Source organism: Sarcophilus harrisii, chromosome 2 (genome assembly GCF_902635505.1).
Source record: "Sarcophilus harrisii chromosome 2, mSarHar1.11, whole genome shotgun sequence".
Classification (NCBI taxonomy): Eukaryota; Metazoa; Chordata; class Mammalia; order Dasyuromorphia; family Dasyuridae; genus Sarcophilus; species Sarcophilus harrisii.
This window is the reverse complement of record NC_045427.1, coordinates 438,295,361-438,318,680: the sequence shown is the minus strand read 5'-3', so window position 1 is coordinate 438,318,680 and position 23,320 is coordinate 438,295,361. Positions and strand designations below refer to the sequence as shown.

Genomic DNA, 23,320 nt, shown 5'->3' with positions numbered 1-23,320 from the left:
TTGAGGACTCAATGAGGAAAGACTGAATTCATTAACCAAACAAGACACTAAACAATTATAACAGAGATTGCATTCACAGGTTTAGCTGCATCAAAGATATCTAATTGTTCCAAATATCTTTGCCCAGGACCAAAGACAACAACAGCAATTTTTCTTTTTTTTAATGTGCTTCACCTCACCAAGATAGAGATCCCCTATGAACTAAAAGACATATGGTAGTTTTCTTTCTCTTTTTATTTATTATTTTCTCTCTGACCATTTAGGGGGCAAAATTCCTCCCTTCTTATTTGGCTTCTACCTGACCCTGAAACGACCTCCTTGTCTGCCTCCCTCCCACAGGCCTTTTGAAATGAGCTCTCTGTGGAATGATGCCTGGTTCCCACTTTGAAGCAGGGACTGCCAGAGCAGCATCAGCCTGGAATTCCAAACACTTTGGAATTGCAGGACTGAAAGTCATCTATTTCCCCAATCCCCTGATTACCACTATACTGAGCTTGCCAGAAGGGTTAGGGACTCAGGAGATGTTGGGGGCAGGGGGAGCCAGTATAATATTTTCAGGGTGGTGATATCAATTCACCTCCTGCTAGGCAGATACTCAAGGGGCCTTGAAGTCAACACTAGGCCTAATTGGGCCCTTTGGTAGAGAAGAACGGCATCTCAGAAACTATAGCGAGGCAGCCAACTAGGGACAATCTCAGAGATAATTTGTGTGTCTCAATCTGTGTATGCCACAGGACAGGAGTTTCTTCTACTCTCATGTTCTTATCATTGCTTTCTCTAGGACATTCATTCATTCAGCACCCAGTGCATAAAGCATCATAAGATGGTTTTGTGGGGAGAAAGGAGGAAATTGCCATTCCAAGGAATTTACAGAGACTTCATGATAGGGGGAAAATTTTTAGACTGGGAGACAGGAGAACTGAGTTTTGACTCAGCCATGAACTAGCTATCTGCCTCAGTGAAGAAATTTCTTCTCTCTAGGTCACAAGTCCCTCTTTTTAGAAAATGTCTAACATTGTTTCAAATTCTAATATTAATTAATATAATTTAATATATACACATATACAATAGTTAAAGGAAATCCTGCAAAAGAAAATCAAGTATGTGTACAGTTATATGTCTATGAGTATGTATGTGAACACACATACATATATATAAACATGCATATATCTACACAGATGTTTGTTGTTTGTATATGTAAATCATACCCAGATCATGAATTTGTTCTTTTGTGTCAAATAGCTGAACACTGATGGTCTCCTGTTTCTGGTCTAAATAATTTGTTCCATCAGTCACCAGATGGACAATAACTGCTGTGGCTACCATTGGCTGGGAGAAGTAAGCCTGTAAGAAAAGAACAAATGATATTAAAGTCGTTTTCCAGGACTTTAAGGGAAGGGAGAAACAGAAAATAAGAAAAGGCTGGACAGGAATGGAAATATTCTTGTTTGAAGTCCATAAAGAAGCGTCACATTCACAAGGGAATTTTCACTTATATGAATTCTCTTAATGGATAGATCAATATATAAGAATAGGGAGTCAGTATTAAAATATGTAGGGAATTTTAAGAGATTTTTATCCCAATTTCTTACCCTGAGCCAGAAAGTAGTCTGAACCATATATGAATATTGGTAGTTGATTGTGCAAGGATACCATGCATGTTGAGATACCTCTTCACTTAAGTCCACCACTTTAGTTCGACACATCTGGAAAAAGAAAGATACTTTAAAATCAGCACAAGCATACTTCTTTATGTCCGATAGGTCACAAAAGAAAAGATGTGTTTATGCATTGCTATGTATGAACTCTGTGAATATACATCTACACAGTTTAACCTCAGTTATTTTCAGCACTTCTTCCAGCTCAGCTCAATATCCAGAGGTACCAGAGTGAGATTTAGTGATTGGTTTTTGTTTTATTTGGATGGTCAGTAATCAAAAGGTACATTTTGAGGCTGGTCAGGGTTTTTGGAAAATGCTATATCTCTTCCTGAATGGGTTATCATTTTCCAAAGCAGGTTTTAAAATATAATAGTAAAACTTTAAAGAACAATGAAAAAGAAAAGAATGGAAACATATCTTCCTAAAAGAATAATCCAGGAACAAGTGTGAATGGACATATAATTATTTTTATAATATATGCATATACCCTATATATATGTATATATGCCATGTATATATGTATACCTTATAAACAGGTATACTTGTATATCATCACATACACACAAACACAAACATAGACACATATAATTCAACATATCAAATATCTATAATTTTGTTGTTTTGGTTATTTACTTCATGGATACCATCCTATACCTGCCATACCTCAGCAGATTTGGTCTAAATATAAGTTGCCATAGCTAGAAAATTCATCTGCCTATAACTAATCTGATGATGATGCAAACTCAGGCTAGTTCTCAGATGATGTTATACTTCCAGTCTTTCTAGCCTGGTGGTGCTCATGATAGCAGCAGTAGTAGATAAGTATATGAATAAAAGGATTATCTGTTAAGGGACAGATATTTTTAGTCAAATTAATTAATGACAGTGGTTATCTAAGGTATATTGGGTAATTAGTGAAGTGAGTGGCCACTAGAAAGAAATTGTATATCCTTGAAGTAATAAAGAGTTTTTCTCATGTATTATGTGTGTATCTGTATACATATATGCACATATGTATATGCTTCCATTAAAATCCTTAAAGATACTTTGATCTTTTGTATTTGTTAAAATACTCTTGTTCTTGATAACCCATTCCTATAATCAACCATCTAACAAGAATTTGATTAATAGCCAACAAGCTTTTAATTAATGATGAAGTTCTATAAGCTCAAGTGTGCTAGATACTATGATAGATTCTTAGAAACCAAATATTTTAAAAAATTGGTGCTCATCCTCTAGAAACTTACACAAGCCTTTAATGTGCCAAGTGGTTCATTTGCAGATTTAAATTCATACGGTTTCTTGTTATTTATTGAGAATAATGGAGACAATAATGTCTCCACCCACAGAAAACATAAACATGTTATAATTTCCCACAATTTCTAGTAGAAGGCAAACTGATGTACAAAATCAATCATGTTTGCATAAATTCCTGTTCTGATCACTTATCCTTTCTCTTCTTCCATAAGCCAAGCTTTTACCCCATCTCTCTTCATTTGCATTGTTTGAATACTAACAAAACATTTGTAAATAAAACAACATAATACCCTATATAACTGTGGGATAAAATCATTGTTTAGCATTTGTGATATGTCACACTATAGCTCTAATAAAAGTAATAAAGTAATAAAAATGTACTTTTACTATCTATGTTAGAGACCATCCCTCTGGTAACTCTATTGTGCATAAATTTATATAGTGTTAGAGGCAGGAGAAAAGAAAAGTAAGATTTTGTAGAAAATTAGGGAAATTGAGAGGGAGGACTATGTATTATTCCCAGGAGCTTTTTACTGTATGTCTGTGTATTTTCCCTTTGCTATTTCCATGACCTGGGAGAGCCTGCTTGGCCATGTTACTGAGCTGCCCAAGGCACAGAAAACACCAAAGGCCTTTTGGTGATGATTTGTGTAACAAGGTCAGGGACAACTCCATCCTTGACAGCACTTCCAAGTCTTTCCTTCTTCCCTAAAGCTTGTCAATGTCAGAGGCAGGGGGACCCTGATGTACAGCCTAGAATTGAAAAAAAAAAAGTTTCCTCTTTTAAACCTTGAATAAAAAGAGACATTTTAAACAATGCCAGGGCACTGCAAAGACAAACCCAGAGACATTCTTCAAAGGATCCCCTGGAGAAAATGGAACGCAGTGTGTTGCCAGTCTGCAGGTAAAACTGTAGCAAAGAAAAAGGCTTGAGGGACTAGCCATCTGATTGGCTAGAAGTGAGGTAATGGTTTCAGTCATTCAGCTCTCTAAAGGCCTTGTGCAAAGGAATCCATGGGCAAAACATAACCAGCTTTAATGGGCTGGAAGACATTTTTGAATTTATTTATTTTTCTAAAAAACAACTGGGCCCAAGCTTCTCTGAGACTCGCCAGTGGGTAGTGTTACATTTTACAACAGTGTAAGACTACATAAACTATCTTTGGCATCTGAAATACAGTCCAACAATTCGACATGTATCATTTCAGAATTCTTCCTCCTCATGTTTTAAACTGCCTTAGTCCTCAGTAGAGCATAGCTGAGGACCCCACCATAGTCAAGGGGAATTATCTGTCCACATCTAACATCTTCATGGTCAGAGAACTCCCTGACATGAACAAAGGCCTCTTAGTACTTTAATATGGTTAGCCCTTATCTTCCTCTGTCTATCAGCACAGGACACAGCTTTAGAGAAACACGCTGCCAATATTTTCTCTTTTGTTGTTTTGTTTAGTTTTGTTTTTGTTTTCAGTTTGGCTAGGATTATAATCAGAGACGGTCAATTCAGATCAAAGAGTAGGAAAGCAATCCAGTTGAATCTTTGCCCAAAGTCCCGACCAATTTCAAACACATCTCTGGTGTGAGAGTTCCATATGAATGACCCTTCAGTGAGGTGAATGGGTATAGAACCTTATTTTCTAAGTACATTTACACGCAACACTGTGCATCTCCCATTTGGAAATTGTGGAATAAGCCTACAAATGAAACTGAATTGTAGTTATATTTTCTCAGACCACCTGAAGAGCATCTTTCAGAGGAAAGTTTTATGATATTTGACTTTTCATCTAGTTGTTTTCCAATTAGGGAGGAAAAAGAATAAACATAAACATATATATATATATATATATATATATATATATATATATATATATAATGCTTACCATATACCAGGCACTATAGTAAGCACTTTTAAAATATTATCCAATTTGGTCTTCATAACAACCCTGAGAGGCAGATACTATTATTAGCCCCATTTTACAATTGAAGAAACTGAAGAAAATAAGCTTGCCTAAGGTCATATTGCTATTAATTGTAAGAGAATGGATTGAACTCATTAGCTGCCTCTATTAGGAATTAGGAATTAGCGCCCTTTTAGTTCCTTAGAAATAAATAAAGAAAAGAAAACTAGGAAGCCCAGTGGATAGAATACTGGCCCTGGAGTCAGAGGATCTGAGTTCAAATACAGCTTCAGACAAGTTCTAACTGTATGAACCTGAACAAATCATTTAACCCAGATTGTCTTCCTCCCCATTCCTCAACCCCCCAAAAAAAAAAAAAAAAAGATGATAAAGAAAGATAGAAACTTAAAATTTGGGCATGATCTTAGAAGCCATCTAATTCAATTTTATCTAATGCAAGAATGTTTCTAAAGTTTCCAAGAATTTACTCTAATACTGGCCTGTGACCTAAAGTTCCCTATCATTCAAGGCAATCATATTCCCTTAGAAGGCAACTCTATTTGATACAAAGTTGTTTCTTACACTGAGATGAAATCTAGATTACTTTGAGGCTCACCTCAAGGATCACTTCCTACACGAGATTTTTCTTGATCCTCTGGCAACTAGTGTTTTTTCCCTGCAAAGAATTATCTTTTACTTACTTTATTTAAAGTTATCTGTACATTGTTGTCTCTTGATAGAATACAAACTCCTTATGGTAAAGGACTGTTTCAATTTTTATCTTTGTATGGCTAGCAACTAGTAAAGTGCCTAGGGAATAGTAGGCCCTTAATAAATACTTATAGATGGATTGAAATTCTTTCCTGTTAATTTCTCCCCAGTACTCTTCATTCTGTCCTCTGGAATCACTTAGAATTTGTTTGCTCCCTCCCTCAAAAGACAACTCTTCAAAAAAGAAAGATCTCCCCTAATTCCTACCCCAGCACCCCTTTCCATAAGTCTTTTTTCCCCTCAAACCTGAATACCCTAGTTAACTTTGACCAATCTTAATTTTCATCATTTTGATCATATTTTGTTTCCATTCTCTCTTCTGTTTTCTGCTAGTCCAATTTGGAGTTTTGAGGAACAAAAACACAACTTAATTCTGTATAACTACTAGTTACAGTTAATTTACAAGTTACCTGGAGTATGTGTGTGGAGAGGGGGGGGGGAGAGAGAGAGAGAGAGAGAGAGAGAGAGAGAAAAAGAGAGAGAGAGAGAGAGGAGGAGGGAAGGAGGAAAGGAGAGAGGGAGGGAGAGGACAGAAGGGAGGGAGAGGGAGGAAAGAAGGGGAAGAGAGGGAGGAAGAGAGAGAGAAATAAAGAAGGGGAAGGGAAGAGGGAAGGAGGGAGAGAGGAAGGAAAATAGAAAAAATAGAGTCAGAGACAGACAAAGATACAGAGAGACAGAGACAGAGAGAGGTATGGAGAGAGACAGAACAGGGAGAAACAGACACAAAGAGATATAGAAGATATAAGATGTACTAATATACTTCATCACTGACCATTTCTCAATATTTGGTCCAGCCCAGAAAGATGATAGCTCTAGGAACTAACCCTACCCAGAATGGAAGGCTGATCCTGAATGGCAAGTGGCAATTAGGTTTAGAACAATTTTCTAATAGGAGAACAAAAACCTAAAACCTTTTTCAAATGTAGTAATTCAGGAGAAGCTGACCCCGGGCACCTTTGAATATACTAATCATGAGTAAGCCAGATAAGAGTGAACTCAGGGGTTGGTAAAGAATTCCTTTGGTGTCAGGAGCTGTACTTATGGACTTATCAGTCATTCTAGTTATTTCTGTGTATGTTTTCCTTCCTTCCACAGTGGAAAGGAGTCTAGTTAACCAGTTCTCTCTCTCTCTCTCTCTCTCTCTCTCTCTCTCTCCTCCCTTTCCTCCTTCCCCCCACCTCTGTATCTCTATCCTTCTGCTTGCTTCCCTCTGTCATTCTCTGTGTCTCTCTCCTTGTGTGGGTATATGCGTATGTTTGTGTGTCTGTCTCTGTCTCATTCGGAGCTATGGTTCAGTCACTGTATAGAACTTTCAACATGAATGTCTGCTCTACTGATGTCAATTTGTCACTTCCATTCTTAGAGTTGCTTAGAGTACCAAGAAGTACTCGGCTGTGATTACACAGCTTGTAAAAGTGGTCAGAGGTAGGTACCCTTCTGTACTTTTAGACTACTCTGTTATCAGCTACCTTTTAAGACTGCTCCTAATTTTCTCTTAATCCTCAGGGTCACTGTGCACATGCTCAGTGATTTTTACCACTGAGCTCATCCACCAGTAAACGTTAGAGTTGATTAGACTCAGTCTCTGCTCCTCAAGTATGTCTGAGGTAACTGCATGGCTTTCTGTTTAGTATTTCCATTTCCCCTGACTCCTGTTTAAGATTAGGACAATAATATGCCTAAACCCTTTCACTTTTGCTCCATTAGGTCTTTATTTAGCAAGGCTAATGGTCCTCATCATATTACCAGCTTAAAAATTTTGCAATTTGAGGTAAATATCAGTCCCAGATTCAGTATAGGGCAATGAGGAGTGCCCTAGTGGTAGTTAACAAAGGCTTGGGTCTTGACTCTGTCTCTTTTTAGAGAAAACCAACGAGTCTTGCTAAGCTTCCTTATATACAGGGTAGGCATATGGATATCTTTTCTGTTGGTTTCATAAACTTATGGTGAAATTTATGTATTGGCACATTTGCATAGTTGCTATAAAGAAAGCACTCTAAAACACTTCAAAACACTGAATAAAATTTTTTCATCAGCCAGTAAGAAATATTGTTCCACACAAATATACACAATTATTATTGTTGTTGTCATTTCTCTGGCTGGATTTTCATTGCCAATAGTTGGCAAGAAACTATTGAAGTAAGAAACAAAAGAAAAAACATTGTATTTGAAGAGGATCTGGATTTCAATCTAACAGTATCTCTGTGTGACCCTAAGCAAGTCATTTCACTTCTGTCCACTTCAATCTCATCTGTAAAATAAATATTTTCACTTGATGTATCCTTCTAATTCAAGCTCTATGATTCCACAATCAGTTTCAGAGCAAGGAATGTGAATTCATTTTGTCTCTCTATATAATATGATGGGGAAAGCAGAAAACTAGAATTCTAATTCCAACTGTAGTACTAACCAGCAAGTCACTTCCTTAGGCAAAAATTACTTCAGATATTTGTATTTTGCTTTTCTCATCTCTAGGTCTAGATAATCTCTAAGGATCCTTCTAGCCCTCAAGTTCTAGGATTCAATGAAATGACATTAAAGTCACCATGAGGGATGCTTAAAAGAGATAATCTGTATTATATTTGAATCAAAAATTAAATACTCTAGAAAAAAGGTGGGGGTAAGAGATTAGGTATATGTCCCACTAGCTTCTCTGTCAGTTAAGAATTTCTGGATTGAATTTTCTCCTTTTTACAAAGTTGGAGGATAGTTTTGCCATTGCCTACCTTTGCCAAGAGAACCCAGAGATCAAGAAAAGCAATCTAGGCTCATCATCACCATTAATAAATGGTGTGTGTGTGTGTGTGTGTGTGTGTCTAATTTAGTTGGAAATTCAAAGGAGTTTAGGAGAATGGTCTGAATCTTTCCAAGCTAAAAGATCCTTCTACAGAGCAAGTTCTAGTGAAAAGTATTGTTTGTCTGCAGTCCACTAACCAGATAGGACAGAGGGACATGAGTGATCTCTCCTGATATAGGGGGAGCATTCGTCCACTGGATAAGTGACCAGTTATGGCAGCCAGCACCAAATCCTGTCCTCAAAGGCTGCTTTCAATTAGAGGAGTTAACGATGTCTTGCTTTCAAAGGGTTTTTTTAATCCAGTTTATCTTCCACCCACACACGTTGTACACAAAGGCAGAGAGACAGAGAGAACAAGAGGAGAAGGAGCTGTGGTATTTTCCCACACGAGGGAATGCCATGCGGTTTCTATTGAGTTCCCCTTTGACAGATTTATGCCGTCCTTTGTCAATCACAGGAGGGGGGAAGTGCTCACCAAACCTCCAGCCCATCCTCTCCAATTTCCTCTTTCTACCCAAAGGGACCTGGGAATGTGCCACAGAGAAAGAAAGAAAAAAGAAAGACAGAAAGGAGGGAAACACACACACTCACATACACACACCAATCAAAGTTTCCCAATGTGTCTCCTTAGGCCAAATGTTAGCCTCAGTTACGAAGGCACAGCTCCAATTGACTTCATTGGGAATTAAACAGGCGTAAATGGGGCAGGAGTTGGCCCTTTCTTTTCACTTAACCCCAGTGGACCTTCAAACACTAGGCAGCTCCTGAGGGCGACCTGGACTTAGAAAATGCTCTATTTGGGATGGAGTGCAGGAACTAAGATGATAAGGGGGAAAAAAATCCTGGCCCCTGCCTCCTCTCCCTCCTACCCATGCCCAGTTTAGGAACTGCTGACTTACCATATCAGAAGGCTAAAGTAACCACATGGAAATCCAAAAACAGAGTTAATAATCTGTAGAAAACATGCTTGATTGGACAGAAGTCCAATTCAATGTATTTATAATTCCCAGAAGCTCAGAAATTGTAAGAGACCTCATAAGTCAATACCTACTTCCAACCCAAATCAGGATAGTTATCCCATCATATCAACAATCAATCAGTAAGCACAGGAAATACAAAAAGAAGAGTGAAACAATCCCTGTTCTGAAGGAACTGATTTTATACTGAGGAGCAGTTAGGTGGCACAGTGGATAGAACATTGAACCTGGAGTCAACAACAAATATATACTATATATATAAAAGTATATACTATACATTGAATGAAATGCTAGCAGATATGAAATAAATAAAGACCTTCAAGAGGCATTTTTTGATTTGCCAATTACTCCTCTCCTCATTTACTTTGTATTTACTTCACATAAACCTGCACTTATTTATATTTACTTAACTGTAGAAAAGCAAGTGTGACTGGCACAATGGATAAAGAGAGCTAGTTTAAATTAAGGATAATTTGGATTTAGATGCTACCTCTGAAACACACAATGACCTAATATCACAGCCTTCTAGGCAAATCTATAAGCTAATCATTCTCAAATTTTTTGTTCTCACAATACCTTTTACATTTTAAAAAAATTATACAGGAAGTACCTATCCTCCTAAGAGCTTTTGTTTATGTGGATTAGATCTATCAATATTTATTAGATTATAGATTAAAGCATCTTATTATTATGAAAATAATTTTATACTGGTCTGAGCTTCTGGGACCTGTAGGGATGCTTTACTGTACTTCTAGAACTACTTCTCTACACTTTTAGTAACTTTAAGATCAGCATAACTATAGGAAATATTTTCATTTAGAAGTTTTCTAAACCAATGAAATCATGTGTTCAATCTCTACTTTTCTGAGAATCTGTTGTATCTCTCCTCTCTCAATTTGTTCAGTCATGTCTGACTCTTTGTGACTCAAATTCGGGTTCTCTTGGCAAAGATCCTGGAGTCATTTGCCATTTCCTTCTCTAGTTCATTTGACAGATAAGGAAACTGAGGCAAATGGGGTTAAATTACTTGCCTAGGATCACCCAGATAGTATGTGTCTGAGGCTAGATATGAATTCAGGAAAATGTGTCTTTGGACTCAAGGCCTGACACTATCCATTACACCACTAGTAAGTACTTAATACTTATTATTGAATGACTGAAGGAGATGGCTAGAGCTTGTTCTCAAAAAGAACTAGGGGTTCAAAAAAGCTGATCTGAGGAGGAAGAAGAGTCAAGGCATGGGAGGCAGCCTGCATAAACTTATTGATACTAGAGTTCCCTAATAACTTCTTATTAAGTTTCTGTTTGGAGATATCTACTAAAGAAAATCTTGCTGGCTCCTGACAAGCCCACTCTACTTACATAGGACATACCTACTACCTCCTCCCTCTCTCACACATACTCTGTCATCCAGTGACATTGGTCTTCTTGAAGTTACTCAAATAATATTCTCCATCTCTCAACTCTGGGCACTTTCATTTACTATTCCTATGCCTGGAATGCTCTCCCTCTCAGCTAAATGTCTGTCTTCACGAAAAAAGCCTTTCCTTATTTCCCTCTTAATTCTAGTACCTTCCCTGATCAAGTATATATATTTCCAATTTATCCTGTTTATAATTTGTACATGATTGTTTGCACAATGTTTTCTCTTTTAGATTGGGAGTTCTTTGAGAACAGAGACTGTCTTTTAACTTTCTTTGTATCCCCAGTAGTTAAAAAAATGCCCAGTACATAGCAAGTGCCTAACCATAAAAAAAAAAAAAAAAGGCTGATTCTGGGGTAACTGTTAGTAAGTTTCCCCTCACATTGAAATGTCAGGCCAAGATTTGTCAAAGCAACTTCTACCCACTGCTGTCTCCTAGAGCTAATTTGAACTAGGCAGGGTATTACTTTGCCTCATCTTCCCTCCCTCCAGGTGATACTCCAGTGTTTCCCTAGAATTACCTCTGGCCAACTACTGGCTAACAATCAGCCCAGCCCCAACTCTCCTCCATAGCCTAGAAGCCTAAAATCTCTATTTTATTCTAAGTATCAACTCCCCAACTCCCTCTCTTTCCAGACCTCATACTAAAGTGGCAGGAAAAAAAAAAACCAGAGTACAAAGAGTTAATGGATTAACACTGGCCTCAAACTCTCTTTTACAGACTTAACAACTACAAAAAGCTAGTCCTCTTGTTTACAAACCATTAGAAACAATTATCACCTTCCTGGGCAGGGCCTCAGGGAGTAGTTTACAGCTTGGATGCAAGTCTCAAAGAGATAAAGAGAATCCATTCTTTCAACTTTCAGATTTATAGTTTGACAGAATGTTGTTCAGACAGTCAGCCAGGAACTGTTGCAGGAGTAGGGCACAGAAAACATGATCATTTTTCCCTCTTGCAGTCACAGATATCTCAAAACCTTTAGATTTCTGACATGGCCTATATTTCCAGATAAGATAATTTCCCATCTAATTCACCTCCCCACCCCATCAGGATTTTGGGTTTTTGTAATGAAGTTATTAACATTTGGAATCAGAGAATCATAGATTTAAACACTTATCAAGTCCAATTTCCCTCATTTTAGAGATGAGGAAATAGAGGGTAAAAAAGAGAATTTATTTGACCAAGATCCTACGTTTAGTATTTGAAAGCCAAGTGATTCCAAGAATCTCTCTGAAGTACCATTATATCTAATGCTACAGTTCAATACAAATCATTTTCGGTGATTTATGCCCAATAAGAAAAGAGGCTATGGATTTCGGATCTCTGGGGGTGAAAATACAAAATAAAAACGAAAAACCTCATAAGTCGTAGTAACAGTAACAATAGTAATAATAACAGTAACTAACATAGTAAGAGTAACAGTAGCAATAGTAGCATATTCCCCCACAGTGTAATAGAAGAAGTATTCATTATGTAATCAGCTCTGCCACTTAGTGCCAGTATGACTTTAGTCAAATCAGTTATCCTTTTTGGGACTCAGATTCTCTTCTTGTAAAATGCAGGATTTGGAATATATGGCATAGTGGAAAGAGCCTAGAATCTCTCTAGCAGCTAGGTGGCACAGTGGCTAGAGCTCTGAGTTTGGAGTCAGGAAATCTTGAGTTCAAACAGGCCATACTGAGTATGACCCTGGTCAAGTCACTTAAACTCTATTTACCTCAGTTTTCTTATATGTATGGTGGGTAGTAATAATAGCATTTACTTCACAGGATCTTTGTAAAGATCAGATGAAATAATATTTATAAATGGCTGTAGATGTCATATAAATGTTTGATGATGGTGATGATGTTGACTTTAATTTAAAGAAGAGTGTTCAAACCTTTCCTTTAGAGATTACTATGTGTGACAGTGGGTAAGCTATTTAACATGCTTATCCTACCATCTCCTTAGATATACAGTAGTTAAGATCAGATGGCTCCTGAAATCCTTTCTGTCTTCAGCTGTACATAAACACACACACACACACACACACACACACACACACTTATTTCTCTAGGACTTATAAGTTTCTTTCTAGTTCTAAATCTATGATCCACTTTGCAATTCATGACAAAGAAGAAAGCACATTTACCTTCAAATCATGAATAGTGCTGATAATTATCTCAGAGATAAAAAAGCTCTGCAATAGTCCTAGCAGGTCAAAATTATTCCAATGGGTGAATGAAATCATAGTCTTGAGGGTAACAGTCTGAGGTAATGGTTACAGTTCTGGTATACATCAAATCCTACAGGGAGGAAGTGCTGGATATGTTGATATCATTGTTATTTATCAATTCATTCCATTTTAAGATTTTGGTAAGATGTGAGGAGAGAGGGGAAATATAACTGTTTCACCCAAAGAAACTCAACAGGTCCTGTTGTCCCCTACCTACAATTTTATTAGTCAGTCTCTCATTCTCCTACTACCTCATTTGTATTAGTAATCAGTAAAAAACTTTACCTTAAGCCAGCTAGCCCATTAGAAGCACTTTTTGAAGGCAAAATTGTATAATGGAAATACTACTGTAATTGGAACTGCAGGGACTGTATTCCAATCCTGATTCGGCCACTGTATAAATTCTGGCAACCATTTCATCTCTAGGGACCTGTTTTCTCTTCTTTAAAATAAGAGGGGGGGGGATAAACTGCATGATTTCTAAGGTCTTTTAAAGTCCTAAATCCATAATATTATAATTTCAAATAATAGGGAAAATGTCCTTGGAGCCAGTAAGGATAAAACAAATGGAGACAAGCATTCAAGATCTGAGCAAAATGCCACCTGACAGGGACATCTAAACTGGGAGTAGCCAAGGGTATGCAGAGAAGCAGGATATTATCCATTAATCCTAAAACCAAACCAAACCAAACCAAAACCAAAAACCTCTCTATGTAGTTGCTCCATGGCAACCTTCCTTCTGCTTCAGAAGGCACTTTGACAGCAAGGGCATGTGGGCCTACCTGTTTGCAATTTCTGGGGGACAGAGGGTAGAGGAGAAGTTTTATTTTTTTTAATTATTATTATTTAAAAGGGGACGTAGAAAAAATATTAACATATGATAGTTCTTGTGGAGCTTACATAATCCTTCATGTCAGAGGAAGAAGAGAGATTACCTCTACTCACTGTAGTCTCCTTGGATGGTCTTGGAGTGAATGAATGAAACTTTGCTGTATTCCCCAGGAGAAAGAAACAGACTCAGAAGGGTCCATAGATCTAGAGATAGAATGGAGCTTAGAAGCCATCCAGTCTAATCTTTCATCTGACATATTTTATACACACATTCTCTCTGTCTTCCTGTCTGCCTGTCTCTTTGTGTATGTCTCTCTCTGTTGTATGTCTCTGTCTCTGTATCTCTCTGTCATCTTTCTGGCTCTCTCCATATATATAACATATATACCTATGTATACATATATACACATGCATATATATCCATATGTCATATCAATTTCTATTTTGCCATCCTGATCATTTGACATTATCCAGTAAAGGCTTTGAATTTCACTCTCCTAATTCCTTCCTGTTCATTTACCTCTTTCCTTCAATACATACTATACATGTCCAAAGAGAAATATATTTCAGTATTTGTTGAGTTTGGATTTCATGATATGGCAATTAGCTTGTGGACAGGTTTTCATGAAAGCCATGGTTCTATTGGGTGCACTAGACTTTTGGTGCTGTGGTTCTATAGAGATGTCTGTCTTGTAAAAAAAAGGAAGGATGGAAATTATATAGATAAAATGGAAAGAATACTGGATTTCATCACAGAATATATGAAATCAAATTCCAATTTGTTGCTTGTATAAAATTGGACAAATCAAGTGTAGGTCTCAGTTTCTTCAACTATAATATTGGGGAGTTAGACAAGATGATTTCTGAATATTTCAAGAATACTAACAGAGGGTAAGGTTCAGAAGCTCATAGATTTAGATAAAAGAATTGTGAAAGTCATTTGTGAAACTGCTCATTTTACATATGCAGAAAATGAAGCACAGAAAGTTTAAGTAACTTGTTATGGTCACATGCAATCTCTTGTAAGGACAGAGATTTGAACACAGATCCTTTAACTCAAAAATCCAACACTCTTTCCATCATAATGTGCTTAACTAGAAACAAAATTTAGTTGAAAATGTTAAGAGGAATCAAGAGGATTTAAAGTCACAATCAAATTTTGTTTTGATTTGTTGATGAATGTGAATCCAGGTTAGCAATCCAGCAATTGGAGAGACATGACCAAAATAAATAAATAAGCAAATATATAAATGGTATTCTGGCTAAAAGGACATGGTAGGCAGAAGTATATAGAAGAGCAGATGGAAGTCAATTCAAGGAGCCTTGTGTAGGTGATGAGAATTGTGGAGATGAAGCTGGAACAAAAATAATTAATATAACATAAACTCTCTTTTGCAAACCTTACAAATTAATTGAAATCACTATTTCTCTATACTTTAGTTGCATGAGATGCCATGGCCAAAATATTCCTCTTCTGGTGGCTTTCCATCTGATAGTGAGCTTTACTACTACATCTAAGCTGATTTTTAGATGAAAATACCATTTCTTTAAAGCTTTTCTTTTTGGAATAAAGAGACACATCTTTTGTGTTCCTTGCATAGTATTTGGGACCCAAAAGATACTTTCACACCTTGATGAGGTATTAGTGGAGGATATTGCCTATTCTAGGTAAAAAGATGCCAAAACAGAGAAAGTAAGTGATCTCTTTGCTTCAGATAACTAAGCAAGAGGATAAGACCAGTCTATTCTCAAATATTTGCTTAGAATTAAGAGTTAAGTTCAAGAGAAAAGGAGGAAGGGGCCATCTGTCTATTCTTTGAGCATTTTCATCCAATTTTTTTTCTCTTATACTTCTAAACAGTCAAGAAATAGTTAATGACAAAATTGACCACATGGACCGTTCAGGAAAGGTCAGAGGAGCGATTTTTCACTTAAAAACATCTGTGTTGAAAGAACAAGACTTTCTCATGTTCATAAAACTACTAGTTTCCAAAGTTCCTACTCCCCCCTTTTCTGATTCTATGCTTTTCTAATTAGAAGCCAGGAGTCTAAAGTTGTGTGTGAGGTTAATTACCAGCCAAATTACCTGAAGAAAACCACAACTGATGCCCAGACCCCAACAGAGAACAATCCCACCAAGAGCAGAAAGAGAAGAAACATCTGTCCCCATGTCCCTTTTCATGGGATATGTCTGCCATGCCTGGCTGTGTGCAGAACAGAGTCCAAGAACTTTCTTCATTATCTCCTTTTCCCTTGCCAGGCTCCCCATTTTAATAAGTTGGGGTTCAATAGTACTCTAAATGCAGAACTACTCCTTGTACTTTCTGGAAGAGCATGGAGTTTCCTTGCTAAATTGCTATGCTTCAAACTAGATCTCCCCTGGGGAGGTGACCCAGTGAGAAACCATGTCCCACCTTATGTAAGCTGTGAGAAAGGGAGCGGGGGAAGGATAAGAACCATTTACAGTTGAATAACTGGAGCTTTTTTGGTGACCTCCCAACTCAACCATCTGAACGTGTGTAAAAGAGCAAGAGAGAAATTTCTCTTGGCTTACTCTATTTGATTCCAAAGATATGGTTGGTGGTGTGTAAATTAGAATGATTGCACTCACTTCCTAGGGCTATTCCAGCTGTCATAAAAAAACTGCTGACTAACAAATCCGTCACCACATAAATGAATTTCTCTAAACAACTTGGGCCATCCAATGAACTGATTCCTCTCCCAGCAGCTGGTTGCTTCCTCTGGCATGTAGTGACTCACATCTGTATCCAAGTACAATTTTGCTGCAGGTGTTTGGAGAAGCCCTTCACTTTTATCCAACCACAACACAACTCTGGGTCAGTGTGATGAGCTCCACAGTTGGATTAATTAAACTATTCAAGTGTTTTGGTTGCTTCCTTCTCTAACTTTCCAGGAGAACAGGAGCTCTACTCCAATACCACACAAGCTTAGCAAGAGTCTTCATGGTGGAGCCAGTAGAACCAGCATGGGAGGAAATTCCTAATTCTTATGCCAGTTTCTATAAGTCAATAGGATTGAATCTCTGACTGCAAAGAAAGTCCTTGATACCATGTAAAGCAAATGATAGAATATTAGATGTAGGAAGAAACTTTCAAGATCAAGTGACTTCCCTAAGGTCACCTAATCTCCTAGAAATAGATATAAGGGTATGTTTCAGTCCCAGCCATGTGCTCTTTTCACACTACCATATCACCTACAATCTTCTTTTTATTTATGGCTTGGGTGCTAGATAAATTTGCCACTGAGGATCTTCACTCAAATCTTAAAGATCTGAATGATGCTTGGTGTGTGTGTATGTGTGTGTGTGACTGTGTGTGTGCATGTGTGTGCTTGCTGAGTACTTCTTAGGTTTCCTTCAAGTCTCAAGCTAAAATTCTTTAAGAAGGCTTTCCTATTCTCCTTAAATGCTAGCACCTTTTCTTTGATATCACCAATTTATCCTGTATATAGCTTGTATATAGATGTCTCCCCCATTATATTATATTTTTTGTCTTTTTTCCATCCACATTGCTAAGCATAGTTCCTGGCACAAAGTAGATACTTAATAAATGACCTGACTTGAAACTGCTTCCCAGTGTAACAAAGATGGGAAGTATTGGGATGGGGGTTGTATATTTTAGGTTGGGAAACAGAATGATCAAAAGAACAAATGCAGAAAAGCAAAATATGTTTTGGGAAACAGTGAATAGAGCAGTCCAAAACTAGCAAGGACACATAGAAGAATAGGATATAAGAAAAGAAAATGCAGTTTGTAGCTACATTGGTAGATGGCCTTGAATGCCATACTAGTTATTTGGATCTTATAGCATGAACAGTGAGAAGTCAATGGAATTGCTTAGTGAAAGGGAGATCATACATTTTAATTCTAACAAGATGGAAATAGGATTCTCAACCAACTTATCCTACCTCAATTCTGAGATATTTTGAAGAAATGGAGGTTAAAAATTGTGCAACTGATTCTCTTGTCTCATGAGATGAAGAAATATTTTATTCATCTAACAGAAGGTTTTCCCACCAGAGTTTTTCAATGGATAGTCAAAGAATATAGCACTTACATATAACTTTAATTCCTTCTGCTTTTTGAAATCCCTACTTCAAGTTAGGGATCTAGAAATTAATCTGAAAGGAGTAACTCTCATACATACAATATACCAATGTCATGGAAGAATACTGAGATATTAAACCAGTGACTCACAGTTCAGAATCATAAAGGTGAGGGAATCCAAATTCCTCATTTTAGAGAAGAATAATTCAAGACATAGAGAGATGAAATGACTTATGTAGAATCACACAGCTATTGAGTAAAAGGGGTCAGATTTGAAATCAATATTTTTGATTCTCAGATCCAGCACCCTCTCCATTTTTACTATACTGTATCACAACTCTTTCAATCAGTTAAAGAGATAAGCTTTTCCTCAAGGGATGAAGTCAGTAATAGGATCCAAGTGTCCCCTAAACTAAGCTATCTAATTAGTCCATTAAGCTTCTTGAGGATAGGAACTGTCTTCTGCTTCTTTTTATTTTCCTAGACACAGTTCTTGACACAGTGGATTTATAAATGCTTATTCATTCATTCATTTGGTCAAAGTATACTCATTGTGTTTTATAAATGGGGGTACTTTCCATAATCTACTTCATCAGTTTTATCTCATATCATATCCTCTCTATATAGCCTATGATTCAGTCAAAGTAGACAATTCTGATCTTTAAACCTATTGTATTTGTTGTATCACATGATACTCTCTCACACCTCCAAGCATTTGCTTACACTTCCTCCCTGTCTTTACCAATTAAATTATCACCTATCCTTTAAAGTCATACACAAAAGCTTTCCCTTACCACTCCAGATGGTAAAGACTTCCCCCTCAGAACTCATCAGACTTTTGTTTTGCATCAGTTATACAATTGTAATTGAATATTGTATATTCTACCTATATGTCTTGGTCCTGAAAGTTAGTCTCTCTCCTACACTGAAAGTTTCTTGAGGTTAAAGTACTCTATCTCTTGGAAAAACCTTGCATTTCCTAATATTTTGCACTATAGAGTAGGGGCTTAACTTGGTATTGTAATTGTTGTTTTACCTCAGTAACCCTTATTAATTCCCATGTGACTCTACCACTTTTTTTTTTTTTTTTTTTTGGTATCACTGTGAAGATTAACACGGAAAGAAAATTTATCTGAACCCTACAAAAGTTTTTGATCTAGTTGGCCTATTAAGTAATAATCGGAAGAGAACACAGGAGGGACAAAGAAGGGAAGGAGGAGAGGTAGAGATGGTGAAACTCCTGCCTGACTCTGCAAGTTCAGTTCTGTGAAAAGTGGGGAAACCCAAGGAAAACAAACCCAACAAACAAACAAACAAAAAACACACAGAGGAGAAAGCCCCAACTCAACAAACCCTTGCTTCAGAGCTGACATGAGAAAGTTTACTTTCAGACTCTAAGAAATGAGTGTGTGGTTTTGAGGGTGGAATTCCGTTCTGCTGAAGAATAGCACCCTGCACGTCTGTGTATCTGTGGCTTAGTAACTACATTACAATCTTGGAGAGCCCTGTTTACATTTTTTACATGTTTTTTGGGTACAGAACATGAAACTAAATTACACAGCAAAGGCCATGCTGGCTAAGCTCTAGTTCCCTCCCCACACCCCATATATTTTCTTCTTTTTAAAAGCTTTTAATGGGGCTTGAGTGACAATGTTGCAAGAGAATTTTCTGGCTTTGTTACAAAGAGAATTGTGTTAAGGGATTCAGAAGAGATAAGGATGGTAGGATTTAGGTACCTTGACAATCATTCAGTCCAATCCCCTAATTTTACACATGGGAAAACTAAAGGCAAGAAAGAAATGTGACCTTAGAGAACCTCAGACTTAGAATGGACCTCAGAAGGTCTTCTAAGATCAAGTTATTGCACAAGCAATAAAGACCAGACTTTACATTCATGTCCTCAATTATTGTATTAACCATTCTGTTTTTGTGTTCTAAGAAGCCATGGATTGTTATCTATCTGACTTCCTTCTCCCACTCACATAAGAATAATGGTCTCTGTGCAGAGTAGGTGTTTAGTAACTTTGGTTGAATTGAATTGCCTCCTAAGGAGGAGGAGTTGGGGAAAGAAGAAAAATTTTAAGGAATCCTTATAGATAAATAAAGTAGACAAAATGATTTGGCTTTTTGGCTCTCAATAGAAATGAAATAGTAATGAACATGCTCATGAAACTACTACTATCAGCAGCACCACCCCTCTACCCTCTATCAACCAACCTATGAGCCTATCATCAAAAAAAAATCAGCAGATCAGATAGAGGTGGAAAATTATTTTCATTTGTAACAATCTCATATGATTGCTTTCTTAGCATTAAACTTTCTCTACCTTTCTTTGGCATTTTCTCTTCCTACTGCTTTCAGTGTATGATGACAAGGAAATGTCTTTCTTTTTTTTTTTTTTTTTTTAATCTGGCTTGTGCCACTCTATCACCTTGTTAGGTTTGTAAGATAGTAGGAGGGTTGTGGATTGAGAACTGGAAAGGATCTCAGTATCATCAAAGCCAACTCTATGACTACAGAAGAGGAAATTGGTGCTCAGAGAACTGACATGCTCAGGCTGGTAATTAGCTGAAACAGGATTTAAACTCTGGTTTAAGTCTAGAACTGTATCTATAGGGTATTGAATTAAATTGAAATACAATTGATTGGTTGAATTATTACCACTGAATCTTTATTTAGGCTGATTGATAGATTTAATTGAGCTCAATGAAATTCACTAAAATTCTTATATAAATGTCAGGCAACTAGGAGATATTGTGGTCATATTTTAGGTTGGGGCAGAGCTAAATATTAAAGATATTGTAATTATTTTGGTGAGAAAGGATTTTAGTAATTACAAGATTGTCTAACCCAACACTATAATTGTGTATGGATGAAGAAACAGTTTCAGAGAAAGGAAACAACATCACACAATCACAGAGCCCAAGTTTCCTTTCTTTTAACCTTATATACAGACTAATCCTCCCATTAAATATAGATCTAATATACATGTATATAAATATATATACAGCACTGTGAGGTAGCTATAAGTATTTTTCATCTTCCATGCTAAGAAACTCAGGCTTGGAAAGGGGGAGTGATTTGCTGATTATTTAACTCCTAATATTTGGTAGAGAATAACCTTGTACCCGGGTCATACAATGGCTCTTTTTAAGACATCACCCTGCCTTTTAATGTATAGCTTTGGTCTTTGGCAAGCTTGCCATAAAGAATCTTCACTGTAAATTCTAGACTTCTATAGAAGAGACATTAGTCTCTTAAGATTCTCTCAATTGCTGGAACTCTATAAACTGGGAACTTGGTGCCAAACCCCAAGCCTGGATTACTCCCACAACCTGCCTTCTCCACTCTCGTTCACATGCTGCTGAACAGTGCTGGAGGAAGTCATACTACTGTGCTGACTGAGCCCACAACAAATTTATGTTATCTAATCTCAATTGGGCTCTTCAGGCAGCAAGGCAATCCCTTTAACTTTTCTTTAGCTGACTATCTCACTCCCCACAGAGACTGTATTCTTTGCATCTCTTCTCAAGTTTACCATACCACCTCCAACTAACTTCTCAGCAGAGGATTTGTCTCCTACTTTACTGAGAAAATAGAACCATATGCCATGAAATTCTTTCTCCCTCCTTTATGTTTTAACAACCCCACCATGTATTCTTTAATCTCTCTCTCTCTCTCTCTCTCTCTCTCTCTCTCTCTCTCTTCAATCTGATGAAAGATTGGCCCCTTTCTTACTAGGGGTCAACCTCTCTACTTTTGCCCTTGATCCCAACTCTCCTTTAACCTCTAGAAATACAATCTCTACTATCTTCCATTCCAACACCACCAATTTCAATTGCTCCTATTGAGTAGCTTTTTCTTTGCATTCTACAAATATGTCCATATCTTCTCATCCTTAAAAAGCTTTCTCTTTGCTCAATCATCCTCTCAAACAATTGCCCTATATCTCTCTTCTTATTCATATCAAAATTCTTAAAGTAAGAATGTACAGATGGAGTGGGAGATACTTGTATTTATTTTGTCTCTACCTTTTTCCTCCTCTCCTTCTCAACTCCATGCAAATATATCTTCTAAAGTCATCACTCAACTAAAAATGCTTTCTCCAATTCCCTAATTACCTAATTCTCCTAATTCCCAAATGTGATGGCCTCTTCTCAGTACTCATGATTCCTGGCCACTGTACAGCATTTAATATTGATAAGCATCCCTTCCTGTTCCATAATCTATTATACTAAATTTTTATGAGAGTGTTCTTTTTGTTCTCTTCCTAACTTACTGATTGATAGCTTTTTCTTAGATTCCTTTGCAAAATTATCTGCCATTCATATCCATCTCTACTATAGGTTTAGTCTGGTCACTACTCTATGCTAAGCCATTATCTCTTTTCTTTTTGTATATTATCATTTGTTTACCTACTGAACGTATATACGATGAACTTCATCTCTATCCTGATGACTCCCAGATAAATATAAACAACAAAAACTATTCTTTTGAAATTCAGCCCTATATTATGTTTAGTGGAAATTTGTAAATGACTCATTATTCCCCAATCAGAACTCAATACAATTCCCTTGCTAAGCTTTCCTCTCTCACAAATTCCTTATTTCTAACCATGGTACCATTATCCTTCCACTCTAACATTAACAACCTTAGAGTTATACATAACTCTTCACTTTCTCTTGCTTCAGATCAATCAACTGCCAAATACTGTGGATTCTACATTCAAAAAAATATTGCACAAGTGTACTCTCAAAGAACTAGTATGTCAGTCCAGCCACTTATCTCATTTTCTGCTAAAGATGGACCCTGGGATCTTAAAGATACATGCCTCTCTGGCCTGGATGACAAAACCAAAGGGGCAATTTCTGTTTCTAGGAAATTAGATAGACAGCAGAACTTAAAAAAAATAAATATATGAGGGAATAAATTATCATGTTATCAATAGACATATATTTTCTTTACTGATGTACCAGTCTGCTTTTTAATAAGCCAACTAGTTCCAGGCTCATAACTATAAAAATAACAGTTCACATTTCTGGAGCCTTCTAAATGATCTCCTTACTTTAAATCTCTTTCCCTCTCCAAATTATCCTTTTCTAAACTGCCAATGACCATGTCATTTCTCTGATCAAGATTAAAGTCCTTCATAATATTATCCTTCTCCTTTGCTAACATTGAATATTCCTCCCTTCATATATGTACTTTATATTTCAGACAAACTGATCAAATTATCATTCTGCCTGACTTTCAGCCTCCAATCTCCATGATTTTACACAGATTATTCCCACTGACTAGAATATATTCTCTCGTAACTTTCACTTTGTACATCATCTAGCTTCTTTTAAGATTCAGATCAAGAATACTAGCCAAAATATATTCTGTAACATCATCTTCCTCTGAAAACTACTTTCTATTTACTT

At 36.9% G+C, this 23,320-nt stretch overlaps 1 protein-coding gene across 2 annotated transcripts in view; it reads right to left on the bottom strand.

The window, feature by feature from the left end:
- The window catches only part of PAPPA (pappalysin 1), a 266,709-nt gene that overhangs the window by 81,728 nt on the left and 161,661 nt on the right, over positions 1–23,320 (bottom strand). For both annotated transcript variants that reach the window (XM_003757073.2, XM_031954192.1), the window contains exons 11-12: positions 1,593–1,706; positions 1,209–1,344 (exon numbers count right to left, since the gene is read on the bottom strand). In XM_003757073.2, coding sequence (XP_003757121.1) covers positions 1,209–1,344; positions 1,593–1,706 — 250 coding nt within the window. The remainder of the gene's footprint in view (positions 1–1,208; positions 1,345–1,592; positions 1,707–23,320) is intronic.